The 20,909-nt window shown below is 35.8% G+C and overlaps 2 protein-coding genes across 3 annotated transcripts in view; both read left to right on the top strand.

The window, feature by feature from the left end:
* LOC111045160 (histone-lysine N-methyltransferase, H3 lysine-79 specific) overlaps window positions 1-16,111 on the top strand; it is a 43,616-nt gene extending 27,505 nt beyond the window's left edge. For both annotated transcript variants that reach the window (XM_039441813.1, XM_022330484.2), the window contains exons 6-10: window positions 6,481-6,646; window positions 7,289-7,569; window positions 9,388-9,519; window positions 10,873-10,977; window positions 13,940-16,111. In XM_039441813.1, coding sequence (XP_039297747.1) covers window positions 6,481-6,646; window positions 7,289-7,569; window positions 9,388-9,519; window positions 10,873-10,977; window positions 13,940-14,243 — 988 coding nt within the window. In that variant the 3' untranslated portion in view covers window positions 14,244-16,111. The remainder of the gene's footprint in view (window positions 1-6,480; window positions 6,647-7,288; window positions 7,570-9,387; window positions 9,520-10,872; window positions 10,978-13,939) is intronic.
* Window positions 16,112-17,116: 1,005 nt separating this feature from the next.
* Window positions 17,117-17,665, top strand: LOC120354686 (zinc finger CCHC domain-containing protein 7-like). The gene has a single exon (XM_039442093.1). The coding sequence runs from the start codon at window positions 17,117-17,119 to the stop codon at window positions 17,663-17,665; it is 549 nt and encodes a 182-aa protein (XP_039298027.1).
* The last annotated feature ends 3,244 nt before the right edge of the window (window positions 17,666-20,909 follow it).

Below are 20,909 nucleotides of genomic sequence, written 5' to 3'. Positions count from 1 at the left end.
TATATTACTATCAGAAACAAACTAATATTTAGTTGGCACCAAAAAATATATTCTAGAATGTAAGATAAAAACCTTATTTGGTTATGAAAATCTTCTTAAATCTACTACGGTCTTCCTCGTTTATTAGAAATCTCTCAAAAGCAAAATATCTCAGTTATATGTTTTCTAATCAAAGACCACTGATAAAAATTGTCTTATTTTCTAACAAGTGGTTTATTTAATCAAATACTAAATTGGCACTTGCTTTACTCAACCAAACCGTTAAAAATATTCGGTATCATCCCAGAAATTTGAATGTTTCGTTTTTCGCCCAATTTTTCTCAGTTCCAAAATTTCTTCGCAGTCATCTTTATAAATCGCATTAAAAACTTCTATCAATTCCTCCATTATAATTATTTTTACATTCAAATAATGATTCATTATAACCCAAATAATTATTATCGTCTACAGAAGCATTAAAAGCAAACGTCGAAAAATGATTTACTATTAGCTGTTTCCCCATCTAATCTTACAGATGTTGAGTTAAACCAAATTATTTGGTTTAAACCTCCTGTTTTGGAGGTTTAAACTTTCCCAGAGTTTAAACTCAATACAGAGTTTAAACTGATACTGCGCAAACGGAATTTTAGTTTAAACCAAAAAAAAAATCCAGATTTCGTTTAAGCTTTAGCTTAAACTTACACTGTGCAAACGGACCTAAGTGTTTACATAATTTATTCTACAGGCACAGTCTACAGTTGCATATACATAATATTGATTGTATACTGTACTCTTTACTGGCTTAATATAATTCGCATAATTGGCAGAATGGTTGTTGATCGGTTGTTATGTCTGTACACTTGTTTCTGTTTACACAGCACCACAATTACCAGTCTAGACGGTGCAATATTTGCAATAGTACTGATGGCATTTCCTTGAAATGCATTCCGAACTTTGAAAAGACTTCCGAAATCAGAGATAAAAAAGCACTTACGATTCACTCTCTGTCCAATTATTCCTCTTCTCTTCTCTTCTCTTTCTCTATCATAAGTAGAATTACCTAGTTGAAGTGAATACTATAGTTGGCTCTACAAAATTTCATTTAGTAGTATAGTAATTCAGCTTTCGCGTTGTTTGGTCGGTATGGCGTTACGGTCTTACAAAAAGTATTCTATTTTATTATTAATATTATTAATTCAAGTGATATTAAATCACTTTACAGTATTTGACGTAATTAAAGTGTGAGCTCTATCCCGTCCTGATGTAGGATAGAAATGCTTTTGTTCTACATAAAAAAGACTCTTGCTTATATTGCTTTGCTATTGTTATCTTGCTTTCCTCAGTTCTCACTATCATCTAGGATACAGCAAATTTGAGGTGGGACATGGAATAAAACAGTTACTCCTATCTTGAAAACATTATTTTACAGAAATAGAATGTTCAATTTTAATACTATTCCCAAGTTTTTTTTTTCATTTTTATAATAGCCTCTTCCTCTTTAATGGACCCTTTTTCATCTCCACACACTGTTACTGAACATGTAATTGAGGAGGAACAATTGGTTAAAAATGCATTTTTAAAACTGATTTTTGCCAATCCCGGGATCCCGGGATTGATATTGGATAATCCCGAAATACCGGGATTGGAAATCAGTCCCGGGATAGACATCCCTAACTTTAACGCAGTAAACATGAGGGAAATTCACAATATTTTGCTGTTGTATTGTTGGCATTATAGCAAAACGAAACAGCTGATTGCAGCGGGATAATTCAAATAAGCATGCTCTCCAAACTATTTTGTAAAAATACGTTTCGATCTCTTTGTGGGCCTATTCAAAGCAAAACCTTTGATTGAATAAACATTTCATTTTACGTTATGCTATTATTGATCATTGATCCTAACCAGTGATTTTAGAGTAAAAATTTCATCAGGCTATTGAGTTTGAAAACGTATTTGTTTTGATAAAACTGGAATAATAATTTATTATTGTTATTATTATTATTAACTAGCAAGAACCCGTGCTTCGCAAGGATCTATTTTAAAACTTGACAAAATGAAAACTTGACGTAATGAAATTTTGAAGAATTGAGAATAGGCCTATAACCATCCTTGGTTAATTAAGAATCTATTAGCAAAATTTGAATTAATTAATCCAGTAGTTCAGACGTGATGATGCGTCAAACATAATTTTCCTATCCCGTACGTGCATAAGCCAGCTCTTCACTTTATATAATTATTATAGATATAGTTAACGTGACTGTAGAACAGAATAGTGGTGAAACTATGATAGCGCCAGAAGTGTCTCAAACACAATAGTAGGTACTACATGAACTTTTTGAAAGTGATTTGAAAAAATGTTAAAACAACAGAACTGAATCCTCATCAGAGGATTTCATCGTAAGTACCTTCATTTAGAGGCTTTTGTTTGAGCCGAATGGAAATCTATTTATAAAAAAATGAATGTCTGTTTGTGTTTTTGTTTGTTCCCTGTAGACTTGAAAAGTTGAAAACTACTTGACATAACGGCATGAAACTTTGGGAATATGTTGTGTGAATCTTGGGGATGGTTTCTGAACAGAAATTTTAATAGGGGGGCTAATAATAATCATATGTTGTGTGAATCTTGGGGATGGTTTCTGAACAGAAATTTTAATAGGGGGGCTAATAATAATCATTTATTAATCCATTTCACAGTCATATGTTTTCGAAATTTTCGGCCGAGCGGCTACTGAAGAACGAAAAGATGATCATGATTCAAGATCATAATTGTGATAATATGATTTAGCATCTAAAGTTACCAGCTGTAATAAACATATCACCCTGTGATAAATTATTGTGTACTGGTATTAAAACGGTAGTTTGGAGTTGAAGTGTAGTTGATTGGTACCAGCTGTTGATAATGGTTCCTTAGAAGACCTATACAAATAATTATCACTCCCCTATCATTGAGAAACTGGAAAATGTTGAAAAAATCATTCACCTAATGAAAGAGAGTATTGTATAGTACATATGTATAACTTAGTATTCATATTGCATCATTAATTACTGAAGAATGAAAGAATAATTTACAATTTTTTGAATTTCGCTTATTAGCTTATATTCATCCTAAAATGGAAAGAATATGGAATTCTGTGTGATTCATCGTACATCGCATATTTCCTGGACCATATATCGACAATCTACAGCTATGAAAACATTGAATATTTTTGTTTGAAACTCTGATATAACCTTTTTTTCAATTGAAAACTTTACTGATATTACTACCAATTGATTGAGAAGAATAATATGTTTTCGGAATAATGAATGCTGCATGACTAAGCACATAGGAAGTCCGTATTGAGATGTAAATGAACATGTTGATTGTCAGATAAATTTCATGATTCACCAAATAAAGTCAAGTGTAACATGAGATACATTGGCGGTGCGAAGTTCGCTGGGTAAGCTAGTTGTAAATTAAGCTTTATTATTGATAGACAACGCTGAAAAAGACAGGCTCAATCACCAGGAATACTATAAATCTGTAGAACGTTTACCACGTAAAACACGTGGTAAGCTCGCGCTCTCAATCAACGCAAAATCAATTCGATCAGCTAATTGATGAAATTGTTTTAAGCTTTCCAATGATTACAACATATGTTAGAATATCATTGTCAATTATCTCAGTTCCATATGGAGTTCACCTTACCATAAGCTTACTTAATAGGATCCTTTTTCATCCTTTGAAACCCTTAGAGGCAAAATATCTCAAAATCCGTTCTTAGTGCGCGTCTAGCATGTTTGAAGAATATTTGTGCAAAGTTTTAAGCCTGTAGGCCAATTAGTTTGAGCTGTAGTGTGATTTTACATCAACATTTTCGAAAAGTGCCCTCTCCTGAACCCCCCTGTGCTCCTGATTGGAATTTTTCTGCATAGATCTAATTTTTTTTCGTAGCTGAACAAAAAAGTTCCTCATGACTTTGCTGTGCAATGAGCGGTTAAAAAGTACAAAATTTTGGGCCGGCCCCAGCTCCCTCAGGGGGGCAAATTTCTGAAAATCCTTTCTTAGTGGATGTTTTCAGGCTACCATGAACAATCGTGCAAAATCTCAAGTTTTTAGGCTCAGTAGTTTGGGCTGTGGTGTGATTTCAGTCTGTAGGGGCTTAGCCTTTTATAAGTATAGAGATATGTTGAATATGACATTGAATGATTCTCGCCTCTTTTCGAGTCAAGGATTTATCAAAAATCGTTAAGTCCAGGACTTGAAACAGCGTGATTTTAAACCTTCGACTAGGGTAGGGTTCTTAGAATCTAATCAAAATGACATTGAATATGACATTCAGATTGGAATATACATTTCAAGGCAATCCTTGTATTATTTTGCTTGAACATTTTTAGGTTATGTCACAGTCGTAAAATGAGGTTAGTTTTTTACGCATAATTCTGATACAATTTTATTCCAAAATGAACTTGCAAACTATGAATTATGAATTTAGATGGACTAATCCAAATAATTTAGGTATTATATGACATCTATTTGGCTTTTTATCTACTCCAAAACAATAACTGAATTGTGTTTGCTCAGTTAAGTCTAGAACTTGAATTTAAACCCTACCCTAGTCGAGGGTTTAAAATCACGCTGTTTCAAGTCCTGGACTTAACGATTTTTGATAAATCCTTGACTCGGAAAGAGGCGAGAATCTAATTCAAGTCCTGGACTTATAAGCCCTTCACTCAGAAAGCAAAATTATAAACTCCAGAATCTAACATGATCTCTAAACTCCAGAGTCTATTTAAGTCCTCGACTACGTTAACGCTCTGGCTCGGAAAGCCAATTTTCTGACTCCAGAGTTTACAGCCAGTTAAAATCTAGAACTTAGCTAAATCCCGAGCTCGGAAACCGACCCTTAGAACACTATAATATATAGTTGGCTTTAGGACACTGTGTGTGTTTGTGTTGGTTCAAACACCAATCTTTTTATGTACAACTATCTCTCCTAAAATTGAATGATCTTCGTACTTTGCACATATTGACTCTGCTTCACTCAATAATCAAAACCAAATCTCCATCTTATCTGTCTGAGAGCTTCAGATTCCTGTCTGAGATCGGTGAACGTGCAACAAGGCATGGCAACTTACTGCTAGCTTTTCCCATTCATAGAACGACGACTTTTGAGAGATCATTCACTGTCACTGGTTGTAGGCTGTGGAATAATCTTCCTGCTTCTGTCCGGGCCATTGATGGGCGTGCTCGCTTTGGGGTGGAGGTCAAGCGGATTTTGTTGGCGGGTCTGCGGGGGTAGCGTGTGGTTGGCGCTTGGAACTGGTCTGGTGGGCTGTGTGAATGTTGTATGAATGATTATATTAATAATTCCTTTTTTTTACTATTGTTTCTTGAATTATATCATTGATTTTTTTAGTCTAAATGCAGATTGACTGTTTTGTTCCAACTATGTTTCTATTTTGTAGCTATATTATTTAATGTATTTTTATTTATATATTAAGTTACACTGTATTTTTTTTATTCAATTGCATTTGTTATGTTGAGGTTGAGTGGTAGAGAGGACTTAAAAGTCCTAACTCCGCCTAATAAAGAATTTTTTCATTTCATTTCATTTCTTCCTACTGCAAAGTTTCCGAAAATTTTTTTATAATATCATTATATGTTACACAAAACAATATTATCAAAAAAATTACGAACATTTTTGCTGTAGAAATATTAGTGTTTACTCACTGATTACTATAGTCTGAGAGATATTTACTTTTTACATGACTCTCTCTCAAAGACAGAGAGCCCCGATGCTCTTTCCTTCACTAATTACTGCATTCTCCCTACTTTTTCCCTACTTTTGTTCACAGAACTTGTGTCAGCATCCAATTGTGCGCAGCATGCTTCCTCCTCCCCATTACTCTGTCCATGCTACAAACTGTGCAACGAGAAAGTCTCCCCTCTTCATATTAAAATAATATCTCTCGGACTATAGGAACGAATACTGTTTCGCCATGTTGTATTGCTGAAGCTTCGTTTCCATTACCAGGATTTAAAGCAGGAACATTACTAGAGATCGAATACCGGAAACTTGTAGCAATGGAAACGGCCTACAACATTCTGTGACGACAGTTTCTCGGCTCAACATGAGTCAAACCAATGTGCCGCATAATAATTCTTCATTATATTCATGCTTAACTATTGCCAGAGACTAACAAATAGACTTACGCTTATCCTTTCTCTATGCTATTGCCTTATGCTTGCAAAAATACCCCCCTACTGCTGGTCTGTGTCTTATATGTGGTTGAAAAAAATGTTGTAATAAAATACTGTTGTTGCTGAGTTGTTGTAATAAATATAGAATAAAAATGAACGTGAATAATGATTATCGAAATAACTTATATTATTGATTTTTTGTGTAGTTGAGAAGTTGATATTGTGGTAATTATTCATAGACTATTAAATGAAAAAAGATAAGAAAGACTAATATTCTACTGTACACTTTCTACAGCTTCTCTTCTATCGTATGTTCACAGTACAAACAGTAGTCGAAGTGAGAAAAAGCAAAGATCGATTGCACGACATCGAGTATCGAGTGGCAATAATAACAAATCGAGTAACAGCAATAGTGCAATGTCTGTGTGCTCAGGCCACAGCCGAAGACAATCGGCTCGAAGCAGTTGGAGAAGCTTATCAGATGAGGTAAATTTGAAACGCTAAATATTCTCGTTATTTAATAATTTTCATAATTGAAATTCAATATTCTGGTAGGTAGTTCATTTTATCTCTTCATATCCATCAAACAATTTGGCAACAAAAGGATACAAGTTGGAAAAGGATAGAGTTATCTAATTGGTCCAAGGATAGCAAACGATCAGGTAACATGTACCTCACCATAGACTTGTGTATTAGTAATTATACCGTGTTAGAGGAACACAAATAACCGGTTGAGAATTTGGCTTATGGTAGGTACATTCCCACATATCAGTGACAGTGAAAGTGACCGGCATTGTGAAAATATAATCTCCATGAGTTCTGATTGGACTGTTCCCACTCAGCACGGTCTAGCGTGCATGAAAATCCCATTAGAACTTATGGGAATAATACTCTCATCACTGTCACTGATATGTGGCAATCCAGCTTAAGATAAGTAGGGAATCGGCCACATATCACATCACAGAAGGGACATTCTTTGGCATGAGCCTTTGTGCCTCTAGTCAAGTCAATTATTTGTGCACAATGTAATAAAAAATGAAGTTATAATAGTTCATAATTCTCGGTTGAAGGAATTTTTTCTTCTGTTCAATCTTTAATTGTTGTGTCAATTCTCCTTTCCTCTTTCAGGACTCAGCTAGCGGTGATAAAACAAGAGATGATTATGATGACGAAGAAGAAGACAATGATGAAAATATTGAAGTGAGAGATGACAATGATGATGATGATATCGATGGTGGTGGTTGCGGAGATGAAGAGGATGATAATGAGGATGAAGAGGAAGAAGATGATGATCTGAATGCGGAAAGAGATGAGGGATTCGATGGAGACGTTGATTTGGTGTTTGGATCTCCTGTCAAATCTTCTGCAAGCTACATTGGGGCAGCATCTACTACAGTTAGGTATAGTAGGTAAGTTTCTTAACAGAGTTTATGTGTTCCTGGATTTCTGTTATTCATCTACTGTTTTATGTTTATTTCACACCTTTTCAATTGCTCTCCTGCTAATTATATTTTGAAACGCTCTCATTGAATGCACAAGAAAAGATATATGTTATTGCATGTTCCTATGAGCCCCATTACACACTAATTTATTTCCATTCAATAAACAGCTCACGAACAAAGATAGAAATTACATTTATGGAAAAATTAGCATCCGCAAAGAAAGAATCTGAGCGCGGATGCGAGTTGTGCTATTTAACTTACAATACAATACTACTTAAAGTTTAATTAGAAATTTGAAACTAGAACGAAAACAAAAGCAGCAAAAAGAAATAGCATTACAATGACAATCCTCTCAATCAAAAATATCACTAAACATCCAATTAGAAAGTTAAAACTGAAAACGAACCAAAACAAGTAAAAATCAAAATATGGTGATAGATTGAACTGATTGTTTGAGACACTGCTTACCTGAAGTGATCATCGTCTTGAGAAACAATTATTATAGGCTGTCTCAGTCCGGGCATTATAAACCTTACTTAATATTGTATTTTTCAGGATTAGGATCTTGTAGGAATAAGTAGTGTTTTGATCAATCATTTTGTGAAGTTTTATTATTATTATTAACGTTGCGAGTGGTTCATTTCCACAAACCTGAGGTGCAGACCAAAGGACCAGTGATCAAAGGTAAGGTTTTCAGATAATAGGATATTGTTCCAGTTTACCGACCCCAAAATTTAATTACAGTTTTCTTTTCCTGAGAGACTACAGAAATGCCAAGCGAGTAGCCATATCTAATGTTTGTAAATTAATTAGCCTATTAAGCACTGGCCACACCAACGTCTGCTAGAGGTAGCGAGCTCGCTCCCGGGCGGTAGTTCAGGCCACACCAAAAAACGTCCGCTAGCGGTAGTTTGGTTTTGTTATTGTTTTGTTTTGTTTTTTTGTTTTTTTTTTGTTTTAGTTCCATTAATAATTGAAAACTAATGTTAATGTTTTGAAGGGACGGATACAAAGATCCAAAGGTTCAAAGAACCTCACACGTCAACCGAAGCTTATTGTGTGTATCCCAAGTATGTTATTTATGCAAACCAATTCCTGTATCCTTTACAAGGTCCAGGAATTTTTTCCCTATACTAACATCCCATTTCTCACCTGGTTGCTTGCAGCCAAACAGAGCCCTTCTTCTAACCTGAAGTCTTTCGCAATCCAGTATGATATGCTTCCTGATGTTTCCTGAAGTGGCCGTGTCCAGTTATCAGGGCAATCAACTGCTTGACCTGCCCTCTACCCAGACTTACTAGCCAGATGGTAAAGCAAGGGCTTAAGTCTGTCAGCAGCCTTTTGCCAAGTGATTGACCAGAGTGACCTTGCCATTGCTGGTGATGTAAGTCCCTGGACCATTTACTTATTGTATGGAAGGGCCACAGCTTGGCTCTGGACCAAAGAATGGCATACTGGAACCTCGCTTAGCAAGCTCATCTGCACGCTCGTTACCTCCTATGCCTACATGGCCAGGTACCCAACCAAGATGCACAGAGTTGCTTGTTGCAAGCCCGCTGACTGTTTTGTGGCACTCCCACACCAATCTAAACTTGATTTCATTGGAGTCAAGAGCCTTGAGGGCTGCCGACAATCTGACAGGATTACTATTATGCTTAGTCCCTCTCCAGGACACCAGTTATTAACAATTTTGAGGTTGACGTTCATGACATCAGCAACAATGTTAGTGAAACCAAAACTCTTAGTTACAACTTGCTATATTACAGATTTTATCCTTTTTTCCAGGATCCGGTGCGATACCGATTGGAGCAGTACTGCTGTGGATGGAGATTACAAGGATGATAACGAATTGGTTGGAAGTGAATCTCTTCGACACTGGCGTCCCATACTTAGATCCAAATCCGATGTGGGCAGAAGGTAATATTCTACAATGTTTATAGTATTTAGCTTCCAAATTCGAAATCAATCGGCTTCATATTCATAATTGTGCCTTTAACATCTTAATTTTATACAGTTATTCTATTCCAATCATCTGGTATGGTATTAGTTTTTCTATACTCAGATTTTAAACAAAAATCTTCAATCAGGTATTTATCGCAATTCATATTTATTAATGAATAATAATATCACACAAGTGTAAATCAGAAGGATTAACATAATATTTTCAGCCACAGAAAAAGAAAACACTTCTATATAGTGAGATCCACGTTATAATGGCAGTGGAGAAAGATAGGAGACAGCGTTGCGTATTCTCTGCCTCCTATAGATGATTGATGATACCTGTATATCTTATCTAATATTAACTGTTCATTCTTGCTTAAAGTTAATCAATTAAATTTTATTAGTCAAGAAAATATATTTTTCAATTATTAAATAATAAATGTTCATAATTGAGATTGAATATTTTTTTAATTATATTTCTACAGTGTTAAAAAACGACCTGGCAACGTTTCGGATCAAGAAAAGGATAGTGCTATCTGCTTTGTCGAATGTTAGACAAGGATAGCAACACCAATGTTGATCAATTACTGCCAAAATAACGAGGACCTCACTAAATATTTCATGGCTAGATTCAGCAATCAGCTGATCATTGACGAAAAATTATAATTTCTTTTTTCTCCAAATACTATATTTCTTACTTGAAATACTATATTTCTCTTTCAAGATTCACTGTTTATGAACTCTGTTTAATGGTTGTGATTTTTTTAACTGCTGGTTTGGGGTACAGCAAATTACAACTTTATAGATTCTAATTTAAAACTTAGAAAAGTATTCTCAAGGTTATGGCAAAACAAGCGTTTTTCAACCAGTTTGGAATACCATACTTCTTTACTACGTACTTCAGCGCTCCGGTGGGCGTTTTGTCAACTACATTGATATAATTCCTTGCTCGAAAATGTAAAATTCTTAATATTACTAGAATATTGTCATTTTTATCTCTGAAACCTTACCTCATATAGCTAGCACGTGACCAGCGCTTGCGCATTACGGATGCCGTACTCCTGCCGTTAGACACTTCAGAATATCACATGTAATCCTTGTCTTAGAATTTTCTTTGCACACTTTACAACATTCTTGACCTAGCTCAGAACCAATTCACAAAAATTCAAAATACTTGGCTCGATATCAAGTTTAATTTACATTATTGGTGTAATAGTTTAAATTATCTTTGCCAGTAACTGTTTCTAGGTAAAACCTTTAATTGTGTTGTTTTTAATTATTGTTCAAACGAATTGATTGGATTGTTTCTAAAAAATGAAAATCTTTCAGGTATGCACGATTGTCTTATGCTTCGCCCGTTGATACTTCCCCTACCAACCCTGCCGACCTGGAGACATTCTTTCAACAATTAGGTCTCGATGCAGCAGAATACAAGTGAGTACTGATGGAAAAAAAAAACAAATTTCCAAATCCTTGAAAATTATCAGATTCTCTACCCTGAAATGGTCGACAGTTTATTTACTAATGCATTTTCTTAGGGCCATATATACACCGTTTAAATTGAGATGGTGCAGATGGGCTTTGGAGATTTAATCCAATTAACGTTAGAATATTCAATTTTGCAATCCTGAATTTATCAAACCATTACAAACTGCGATGTTACTAGGTTTCTTGGTTTCTCTTCTTAATTTAGCATCGTAATGATTGATTTTAGACAATATTTGTCAAAATAATGTAAAAATTAATCAAGTCAGTAAATAAATATATAATTTAAAATTTAATATATAAAATATTGTTACAAGTCGTTTTATCGTCACTCGCCGGCAATATTTTAGTGGAAATTCAGTGATTAAATAATTTATCATTATTAAAAGAATCTTGCAATCCTCATTATAGTGATGGAAAACCTGATACAGTACAAAATAGATGTCACCAACTTACTGAATTCCCTTGAAAATTTGCACTAGTTTTCTCTGCTAACTAACTTACAAAAGTTTTACTATTGTATTGAAATACTTACAATATTAATTTTTAATAGTGTCATTCATCTTTGTGAATAAGGTTTAGATTCCAATTTCATTTCACTTCACAGAATTACTACTACTCTTAGACCTGGTTGCACAAGTCTGTTAGATTCCAACTGTAACCAAGTGCTAATTAAAGACGTCTTCCGCTTCTCTGATTGGCTCTCTGGCATTTAGTCGTCATTCAATAGCTGTTAAAATTCCACAAACTTTTGTTCAACCGGGCCTAAGCAGTGTTCTTCATTATGAATTATAAGACAAAATACTGCTTTCAATTTGAAACTATGTAGCTAGTATATGATACTCTTGTATACATATAATACAACTAGCAGAAACCCGTGCTCCGCAAGGATCTATTTCAAAAGTTGACAAACCGAAAACTTGACGTAATGAAATTTTGAGAAATTGAAAATAGGCCTATAACCATTCTTGATTAATTAAGAATCTATATGCAAAATTTCAAGATAATTAGTCCAGTAGTTCAGACGTGATGATGCGTCAAACATAATTTTCCTATCCAGTACGTGTATCAGCCAACTACTGTATTTACTTTATTATAGAGTTAACGACTGCAAGAGATAGGACTGTGGAACAGAATAGTGGTGAAACTATGATAGCGCTCAATCACCAGGAATACTATAAATTCTATGAGGGACCAGTAAGCCATTAATTTTGAGTAGTTCAATCACTTCCATTATGGACACTGGATACATTATGGACAATCAATACGTATGGAATTCATTAGCTACAGAATAAAAAAACTTTTGATTGCAGTGACCCCGACTACTACAATATGAATAACCATTTGGATCAAATATAAGGAATTACTCACATCTCTCATCAACTCGTACTTTTTATTCACAAAATATTAACATAAAATATATATAAGTTATATTGAATGAACTCACGGCTAGTACTCAAGTTTGTCTATTTCTGGCCGTGCTACAAATAAATGTAGGTATATGATTGACATCTTGTTCTTGTAATCTTGTTGTCTATTAAGAAAGTTTTCAATTTGATTTTTTAAGGCAATAAAATTTGAATTTGAAAAAAGAATTATCAACAAACTCCTAACCGAAAGAATTATCAACAAACTCCTAACCGAAAATCTCTGTGCTCTGTTCTAATCGGAATGTATGAGACTCCATATACATCTGATAGAAGGCGTAAACCGAACTGGCCAAGCATACAACAATGGAACAAACACGTGGCAAGCTCGCGCTTTCGATAAACGCAAAATTAATTCGATCAGCTGATTGATAAGATTATTATTTAAGCTTTCCAATGATTACAACATATGTTAGAATATCATGTGTCAATTATCTCAGTTCCATATGGCGTTCACCTTACCATGTTCATAACCTTACTTAATAGGATCCTTTTTCATCCTTTGAAACATTTAGAGGCAAAATATCTCAAAATCCGTTCTTATTGTGCGTCTAGCATGTTTGAAGAATATTTGTGCAAAGTTTCAAGTCTGTAGGCCAATTAGTTTGAGCTGTAGTGTGATTTTACATCAACATTTTCGAAAAATGCCCTCTCCTTAACCCCCCTGTGCTCCTGATTGGAATTTTTCAGCATATATCTAATTTTTTCGTAGCTGAACAAAAAAGTTCCTCATGACTTTGGTGCAATGAGCGGTTAAAAAGTACCAAATTTTTGGGAGGCCCCAGCTCCCTCAGGGGGGCAAATTTCTGAAAATCCTTTTTTAGTGGACGTTTTGAGGCTACCATAAACAATTGTGCAATATTTCAGGTTTTTAGGCTCAGTAGTTTTGGCTGTGGTGTGATCTCAGTCTGTCGGGGCTAAGCCTTTTATAGATATAGATAACTTGACAAAGTCGCTTTATTTATGTAGATTTTTGTGGTTATTAGTAAATTAATTCAAGTAGAAACAGGAATATTCAGTCATTCATTTATTGACTTTAAGTACAATGCGGGAAAATTCACAGGCATAAAATTCTTGGAATCCACAGACACTCTTCACAAGTCATGAATAGTTAGTGTTTCATGGCAATATGAATTAGAAAAATCTTCTTTCACAGGATTTTTCTATAAATACATAAATGTAAATTTCAATCAATAATAGTCAGGAGTTGACCAACCAATAGCCTATTACATAAAGTATTACAATAGGGCTATTGAAATTGTTGATTAATAAAGGAATAATTTCATAGTACCATCATTTTTATATATAGTATAGTCGTAAAACACTCATATAAAACACCACTAGTTTCGGCTTTAGTTGTTGTGTTTTATTCAAGTGTTTATTTGAAAAACGTTTGAAAAAAGGGTACTAAGAAATTATTTCTTAATTAATTAGCCTATGACATGTATTTTATTTGATTGACATTGCGATGGTTTTTCTTGCAGCTCCCTGATAGCTGGCAACCAGTCTAATTCTCAAACGTCATCACCAGTATTTTTCTCAGATGCGTCAACCGTTGACTCAGCCGAATTATGCGCAGTCGCCAGGCGAGCGATGAATAAAAGTGGCGAAGCTCTCAACGAGCCTGAAAAGAATGAACGCGAGAACGCAACCGATCTGCCCTCAGTGGTGGAGCGAAACGCAAGGATCATCAAATGGCTGTGCAACTGCAGGAAAGCTGCTGCATTGTCATCAAAATCAACCAACGACTCCAGAATCCATCAGCAGAGACATCCTACCATGAGCTAACCTTTCCTCATCGATTATATTTTTGTTCAGTATTATTTATTTTTCTGCTTATTAATTTTCGACTCAATCATTTGAATACTTGACAAATAAGCAGTAGAGAATCATCTTTTTAGTAAACTTCACACTAGATACAGAAATTTTGTGGAACTTTTCCATATTAAGGTGATGTGTGAACAATATATTGTTATAAAGTAGGGCTAATAGGGCTACTTGAATTGTTCAATTAATTCAGAAATAATAACTTAGTACCCTTTATATAAGTGTTTATATACAACATTTTAAAAAGGGTACTATGTAATTATTTCTACATTAATTAAATTTTTTTAATGAGAATTTATACTGTGGAATATTCCCAATAATTGGATAAACAGATTAATGAACACGATATAAAAATTTGTAGTACCCATTAATAAAAACGTTTAAATATTTTAACGACTAGTTTCGACCATAGGTCATTTTCAAGTTAAAGTTTTCATTTCAACTTGAAAATAACCTATGGTCGAAACTAGTCATTAAAATACTTTAAAGTTTTTAATGAAGGGTACTACAAGTTTTTATATTGTTTTTATTAATTTGAGCAAAAGTAGCCCATATATGTGAAGCAATTTTTGGATTACAGTTTTATTTTATGTCATATCCACATTTATTAGACTTAAACAAAAAAAAAGACTTATTTTAGACTATATTAGACTTATAATAAGACCATATTAGACTTTTGAACAGGACTGCAGCTTCGTTATTTTTGTTTAAAAGTCTAATAAATGTGGATGTGACAAACATATAACTGTGTCATGGATCAATCTTCTAACATGAATATAAATCTACTACAGAATGTTATTTTCGCGAAAATGATGCTTTCATATATAGGGAACATTTTTGAAAAGGTCACCAGTTGGGAGTAACAAAGACACCTATATGGTTTTCTTTTCCAATCTATTTACATACGGAATCTCTCGAGAATAACTGGGGATAAATTTCCATTTTGATCCCTGTTGATTGAGGAACAGTATTCAAACGGTTAGCTGAGCCAAGGAACAGTGTAACTGTGATAACCCCAATATAGGACCAATGCAACAGTAACACAGAATTGTTATTAACCTACAACAGTATTCAAACACTACAATAAGTCTAATAACTGTGGATGTGACAAAAATATAACTGTGTCATGGATCAATCTTCTAACATGGAATATAAATCTACTACAGGATGCTCTTTTCGCGAAAATGATGCCCCTATATTATGGCCTTGATGCAAATGGATCAATCTTCAACATGGAATATAAATCTACTACAGGATGCTCTTTTCGCGAAAATGATGTCCCTATATTATGGCCTTGATGCAAATGGATCAATCTTCTAACATGGAATATAAATCTACTACAGGATGCTCTTTTCGCGAAAATGATGTCCCTATATTATGGCCTTGATGCAAATGGATCAATCTTCAACATGGAATATAAATCTACTACAGGATGCTCTTTTCGCGAAAATGATGCCCCTATATTATGGCCTTGATGCAAATGGATCAATCTTCTAACATGGAATATAAATCTACTACAGGATGCTCTTTTCGCGAAAATGATGCCCCTATATTATGGCCTTGATGCAAATGGATCAATCTTCAACATGGAATATAAATCTACTACAGGATGCTCTTTTCGCGAAAATGATGCCCCTATATTATGGCCTTGATGCAAATGGATCAATCTTCTAACATGGAATATAAATCTACTACAGGATGCTCTTTTCGCGAAAATGATGTCCCTATATTATGGCCTTGATGCAAATGGATCAATCTTCAACATGGAATATAAATCTACTACAGGATGCTCTTTTCGCGAAAATGATGCCCCTATATTATGGCCTTGATGCAAATGGATCAATCTTCTAACATGGAATATAAATCTACTACAGGATGCTCTTTTCGCGAAAATGATGCCCCTATATTATGGCCTTGATGCAAATGGATCAATCTTCAACATGGAATATAAATCTACTACAGGATGCTCTTTTCGCGAAAATGATGCCCCTATATTATGGCCTTGATGCAAAGTACCAGCTCAGAATTTACACTAGGCAACGTAATATTCAGTTCGAATTTGGGGTTAGCGGTTGTGTTACGAACCTGAAAAATAATCGAAGTAGTACTCAAAGTGATGGGATTCTAAGAGAAATTGATCCCTGTATAGTAGCTGGAGGTGCCAAATTTGGCTCCGACATTTCTCATGTCAAGCTATATCTATGGTGCAAGTTTCATCCAAATCTGAGATACTTTTTGTTTCAGTGTATTTCACGATGGTTAGTAAGGGCAAAAATACTTCACAAACTAAAACTTTAGGAGATATTAATAAAGTAGACGGTGATGTTGTAGTTGTAACCGTAGAAGATTCTGAAGGCTTAGATAGATAACAGTAGATCTGATACAAATCCACCAAAACCTGATGAATCGAACAACCATCAACGATTTGACACCACTGTTGATACTAGTGTGAGTAACAAGGGTAATGCATCCTTTAACGGTCGTATTATTCCGGGTAAAAAGAAGAAGATTAGAAAGAGAGAGAGACAGAAAGACAATGAGTGGATTGTTGATTTAACGTCAGATAACGAGGATTCTGATTGTCTAGTGGTTAGTGACGAGAAAAAAGGTAATATGGAGGATGATGCTTTGGTTTTGAATGTATTGGGTGATGATGAATTGTAGATGAAAATTCACTTACGACTACAAATAATTCTGAAGAAAAAATTGTTGAAGGAGAAAAAAGTGCGGAGAGAGTTGGAGGAGGTGATGTGAGTGGAGAAACTGTTGCTAATGGAAGTGTGCAGCGAAAACGTCTAAAGTCGACCAAAAAGCAAACAAGATCAAAAATAAAGATGAAGAGGAAAAGTTTCAATTGTCCGAAGCCGAGGACGGCTTCAATGGTGAAATTCTACTGTAAGACTTCCAAACTCCGAGAGAGTTTGCCCAACAACCGGCTATCCCACACGCGGTGCGACCGCTGCCGTCAGTTCGGTCACGTGAGCCGCTTCTGCATCGAGCCTGTCAAGCCCATCATCTTCTACATGTATGGATACCACGGTCACCGCGAGAGCAGGTGTCCTGAGCGCAAGTGCTTGAATTGTGGAAGAGAGAGTGACATCTATGTGGAGATGTGCGCCGAATGTCATTGCGCTATCAGCGAAGGCATCCTCTACTGTGCGATCTGCAACAGTCTCACGCACCACACCCATCTCTGTCCCAACCTGTGGAGAGCATTCCATATGACTACAACATCGGGCCCCCTAATGGTGCCTCACACGGACATGAGACGACGCAAGTTACACTGTTCGAACTGCGCATGCGAGGGTCACATGTTCTACGAATGCCGCAACACGTTCCACGTGTTCCTTGGCCAAGCTAACCGTTTGAATACTGTTCCTTAATCAACAGGGATCAAAATGGAAATTTATCCCCAGTTATTCTTGAGAGATTTCGTACTATGTAAATAGATTGGAAACGAAGATTCAATTGGTGACCGTGTCAAAAATGTTCCCTATATGAAAGCATCATTTTCGCTAAAATAGCATTCTGTAGTAGATTTATATTCCATGTTAGAAGATTGATCCATTTGCATCAAGGCCATATAAGAGCATCATTTTCGCAAAAAGAGCATCTTTTAGTAGTTTTTCATTCCTCACTCCTCAATTCTACCGCTCATATTTTCTATGAATTTAGTCGGGATTAAATTTATCAGCCTCTGAGAGACGTAAGAAAATTGTCTTCTACTCACATTTAAGTCCATTCTATTTTGCTGAAATATGTCTCTAGTAGGGCGTAAGTTCAAGTTGGAACCGGTTACACGCTTATTAAATTTATGTTTATTGCTTTTTATGTAAAATATTAGGTTTTTTATGTAGAGCTGTCGAACGGTTAACACATTAAAATCATTGAATAGATCACAGGTGGGATAACGTCTGGGCTTGCCTAGCATAGTTTTAATTATATATTTTTGAACTATAAATAGCTTTTTGAAATGTGTATCCAAAGGCCCACCCCAAGCCCGTATACCATATTGTATAACCGATTGTGCATATGAGAAGTAAATTAATTTTGTAATTTCCAAGTTATTCAATTGTCTAATTTGATAAAATTTATATATTAGGTATTTAAGTTTTAAGCTCATATTATTGCATAAGTACATATTATTCCATGTTAGAAGATTGATCCATTTGCATCAAGGCCATATAAGAGCATGATTTTCGCAAAAAGAACATCTTTTAGTAGTTTTTTATTCCATGTTAAAGATTGATCCATTTGCATCAAGGCCATATAAGGGCCTTCATTTTTACGTTTGAGTAACAGCTATCTATGCCACAGAGCACTGTTGCATTCATCAAGTCCCAAACTACACGTGCAAAATCTCAACTTCTCATAACTCAAGGCTTGCTGTGAATAGGGCTGACCGTGACGAAAATGTGTCAGGGGGCAGAGCTCCACTCCAAGCACACGCTCAACCGACCATAAGCTAGTTATTGTAGGCTGTAGTGAGATTTACTTCAACTGCCAGAATTAATGATTGGATGTAAAATGTTGGTGTTATTGATAAGGTTTGCTGATAGTTCAAGGTGGATCTCACTTTGTGAAAACAGAGATGAAACTAAACAAACTAGGTCAATAAACTAGTATTTGTAAATGAGCTACTTTTTTATAATAATGCCATGGATATTTCAGATATATGTTTTAAATTGTAGAGGCATGAGAAGGGAATATTTGCTCTGTTTCTCTTGATGTATGTTTGCACTAATTATCAGGGCAGCCAACAACACGTGGGCTATTCTTCACTTGCCATACCTATTCTCGTGACTGAACTGTATTCCCAATAATTCCCCTCCTACATTTTTGACAAGGTCACCAGTTGAATCTTCGTTTCCAATCTATTTACATAGTACGAAATCTCTCAAGAATAACTGGGGATAAATTTCCATTTTGATCCCTGTTGATTAAGGAACAGTATTCAAACGGTTAGCTTGGCCAAGGAACACGTGGAACGTGTTGCGGCATTCGTAGAACATGTGACCCTCGCATGCGCAGTTCGAACAGTGTAACTTGCGTCGTCTCATGTCCGTGTGAGGCACCATTAGGGGGCCCGATGTTGTAGTCATATGGAATGCTCTCCACAGGTTGGGACAGAGATGGGTGTGGTGCGTGAGACTGTTGCAGATCGCACAGTAGAGGATGCCTTCGCTGATAGCGCAATGACATTCGGCGCACATCTCCACATAGATGTCACTCTCTCTTCCACAATTCAAGCACTTGCGCTCAGGACACCTGCTCTCGCGGTGACCGTGGTATCCATACATGTAGAAGATGATGGGCTTGACAGGCTCGATGCAGAAGCGGCTCACGTGACCGAACTGACGGCAGCGGTCGCACCGCGTATAGGATAGCCGGTTGTTGGGCGGCCGCTTGTCCACTTTCGAGACAACCCACTTGTCGCGTGCAATGTTGCTGGCTCTCATTTTAACGAGGAGCGTATCATGATTGAAATTCTCTCGGAGTTTGGAAGTCTTACAGTAGAATTTCACCATTGAAGCCGTCCTCGTCTTCTGACAATTGAAACTTTTCCTCTTCATCTTTATTTTTGATCTTGTTTGCTTTTTGGTCGACTTTAGACGTTTTCGCTGCACACTTCCATTAGCAACAGTTTCTCCACTCACATCACCTCCTCCAACTCTCTCCGCACTTTTTTCTCCTTCAACAATTTTTTCTTCAGAATTATTTGTAGTCGTAAGTGAATTTTCATCTACAATTTCATCATCACCCAATACATTCAAAACCAAAGCATCATCCTCCATATTACCTTTTTTCTCGTCACTAACCACTAGACAATCAGAATCCTCGTTATCTGACGTTAAATCAACAATCCACTCATTGTCTTTCTGTCTCCCTCTCTTTCCAATCTTCTTCTTTTTACCCGGAATAATACGACCGTTATGGTAGCAGTACACTCTCGGCGAGGCTTTATCCGACGAGGACCCACGAAATTGTACAGCGAGGTCACAAAGTACACTCTCGCCGAGGGGCCGCGCCGAGACACTCTCGCCGAGGGGCCGCGCTGAGGTGGCCCGTGCCTAGTTTGCTGCCGTTGCATGTTGGTGGTTTGGTCCGGCTGGTGATTGGTGGTTGTTGAAATGGAGGAGACTCTTGATTTAGAAGTGGCAGCAGCTGCATTTTTGTTGTCATTTGCTTATTTTAAGTACGTGTATACCTACAAGAAGACGAAAGTCAAAAAACCCTGGAGACGTAGGAGATGGTGGATGAAAACAATCTACCGGAACAGAACAAGGTAAATAAAATGCAATATTTAGATATACTAATATTAACAGGTATTTTCGGTATTGTCTGCACCTTACGACCTTATACAAAACTGTAAAAATAACCTGTTACGGAAATGTGAAAATGACTTTTTGAATGGGATATTCACCTGTTATTTTTAAATGTCCCCTTTAAAAAATTCATCTCACACCACGAAATCGTTGCAGGATCAATTTTTCTCAGTGTACCTTTTAAATATAAATACCTATATATATTGTTTTTTCAGGCAGTCAATGGAGAACATGTTAAATGAGTTATTAATTGAGCCATCAGGAGAATTTGAAAACTTTTCAAGAATGTCATATTCTGATT

The sequence above is a fragment of the Nilaparvata lugens genome, chromosome X (genome assembly GCF_014356525.2).
Source record: "Nilaparvata lugens isolate BPH chromosome X, ASM1435652v1, whole genome shotgun sequence".
Lineage (NCBI taxonomy): Eukaryota > Metazoa > Arthropoda > Insecta > Hemiptera > Delphacidae > Nilaparvata > Nilaparvata lugens.
This window is presented reverse-complemented; position numbering and strand designations above follow the sequence as displayed.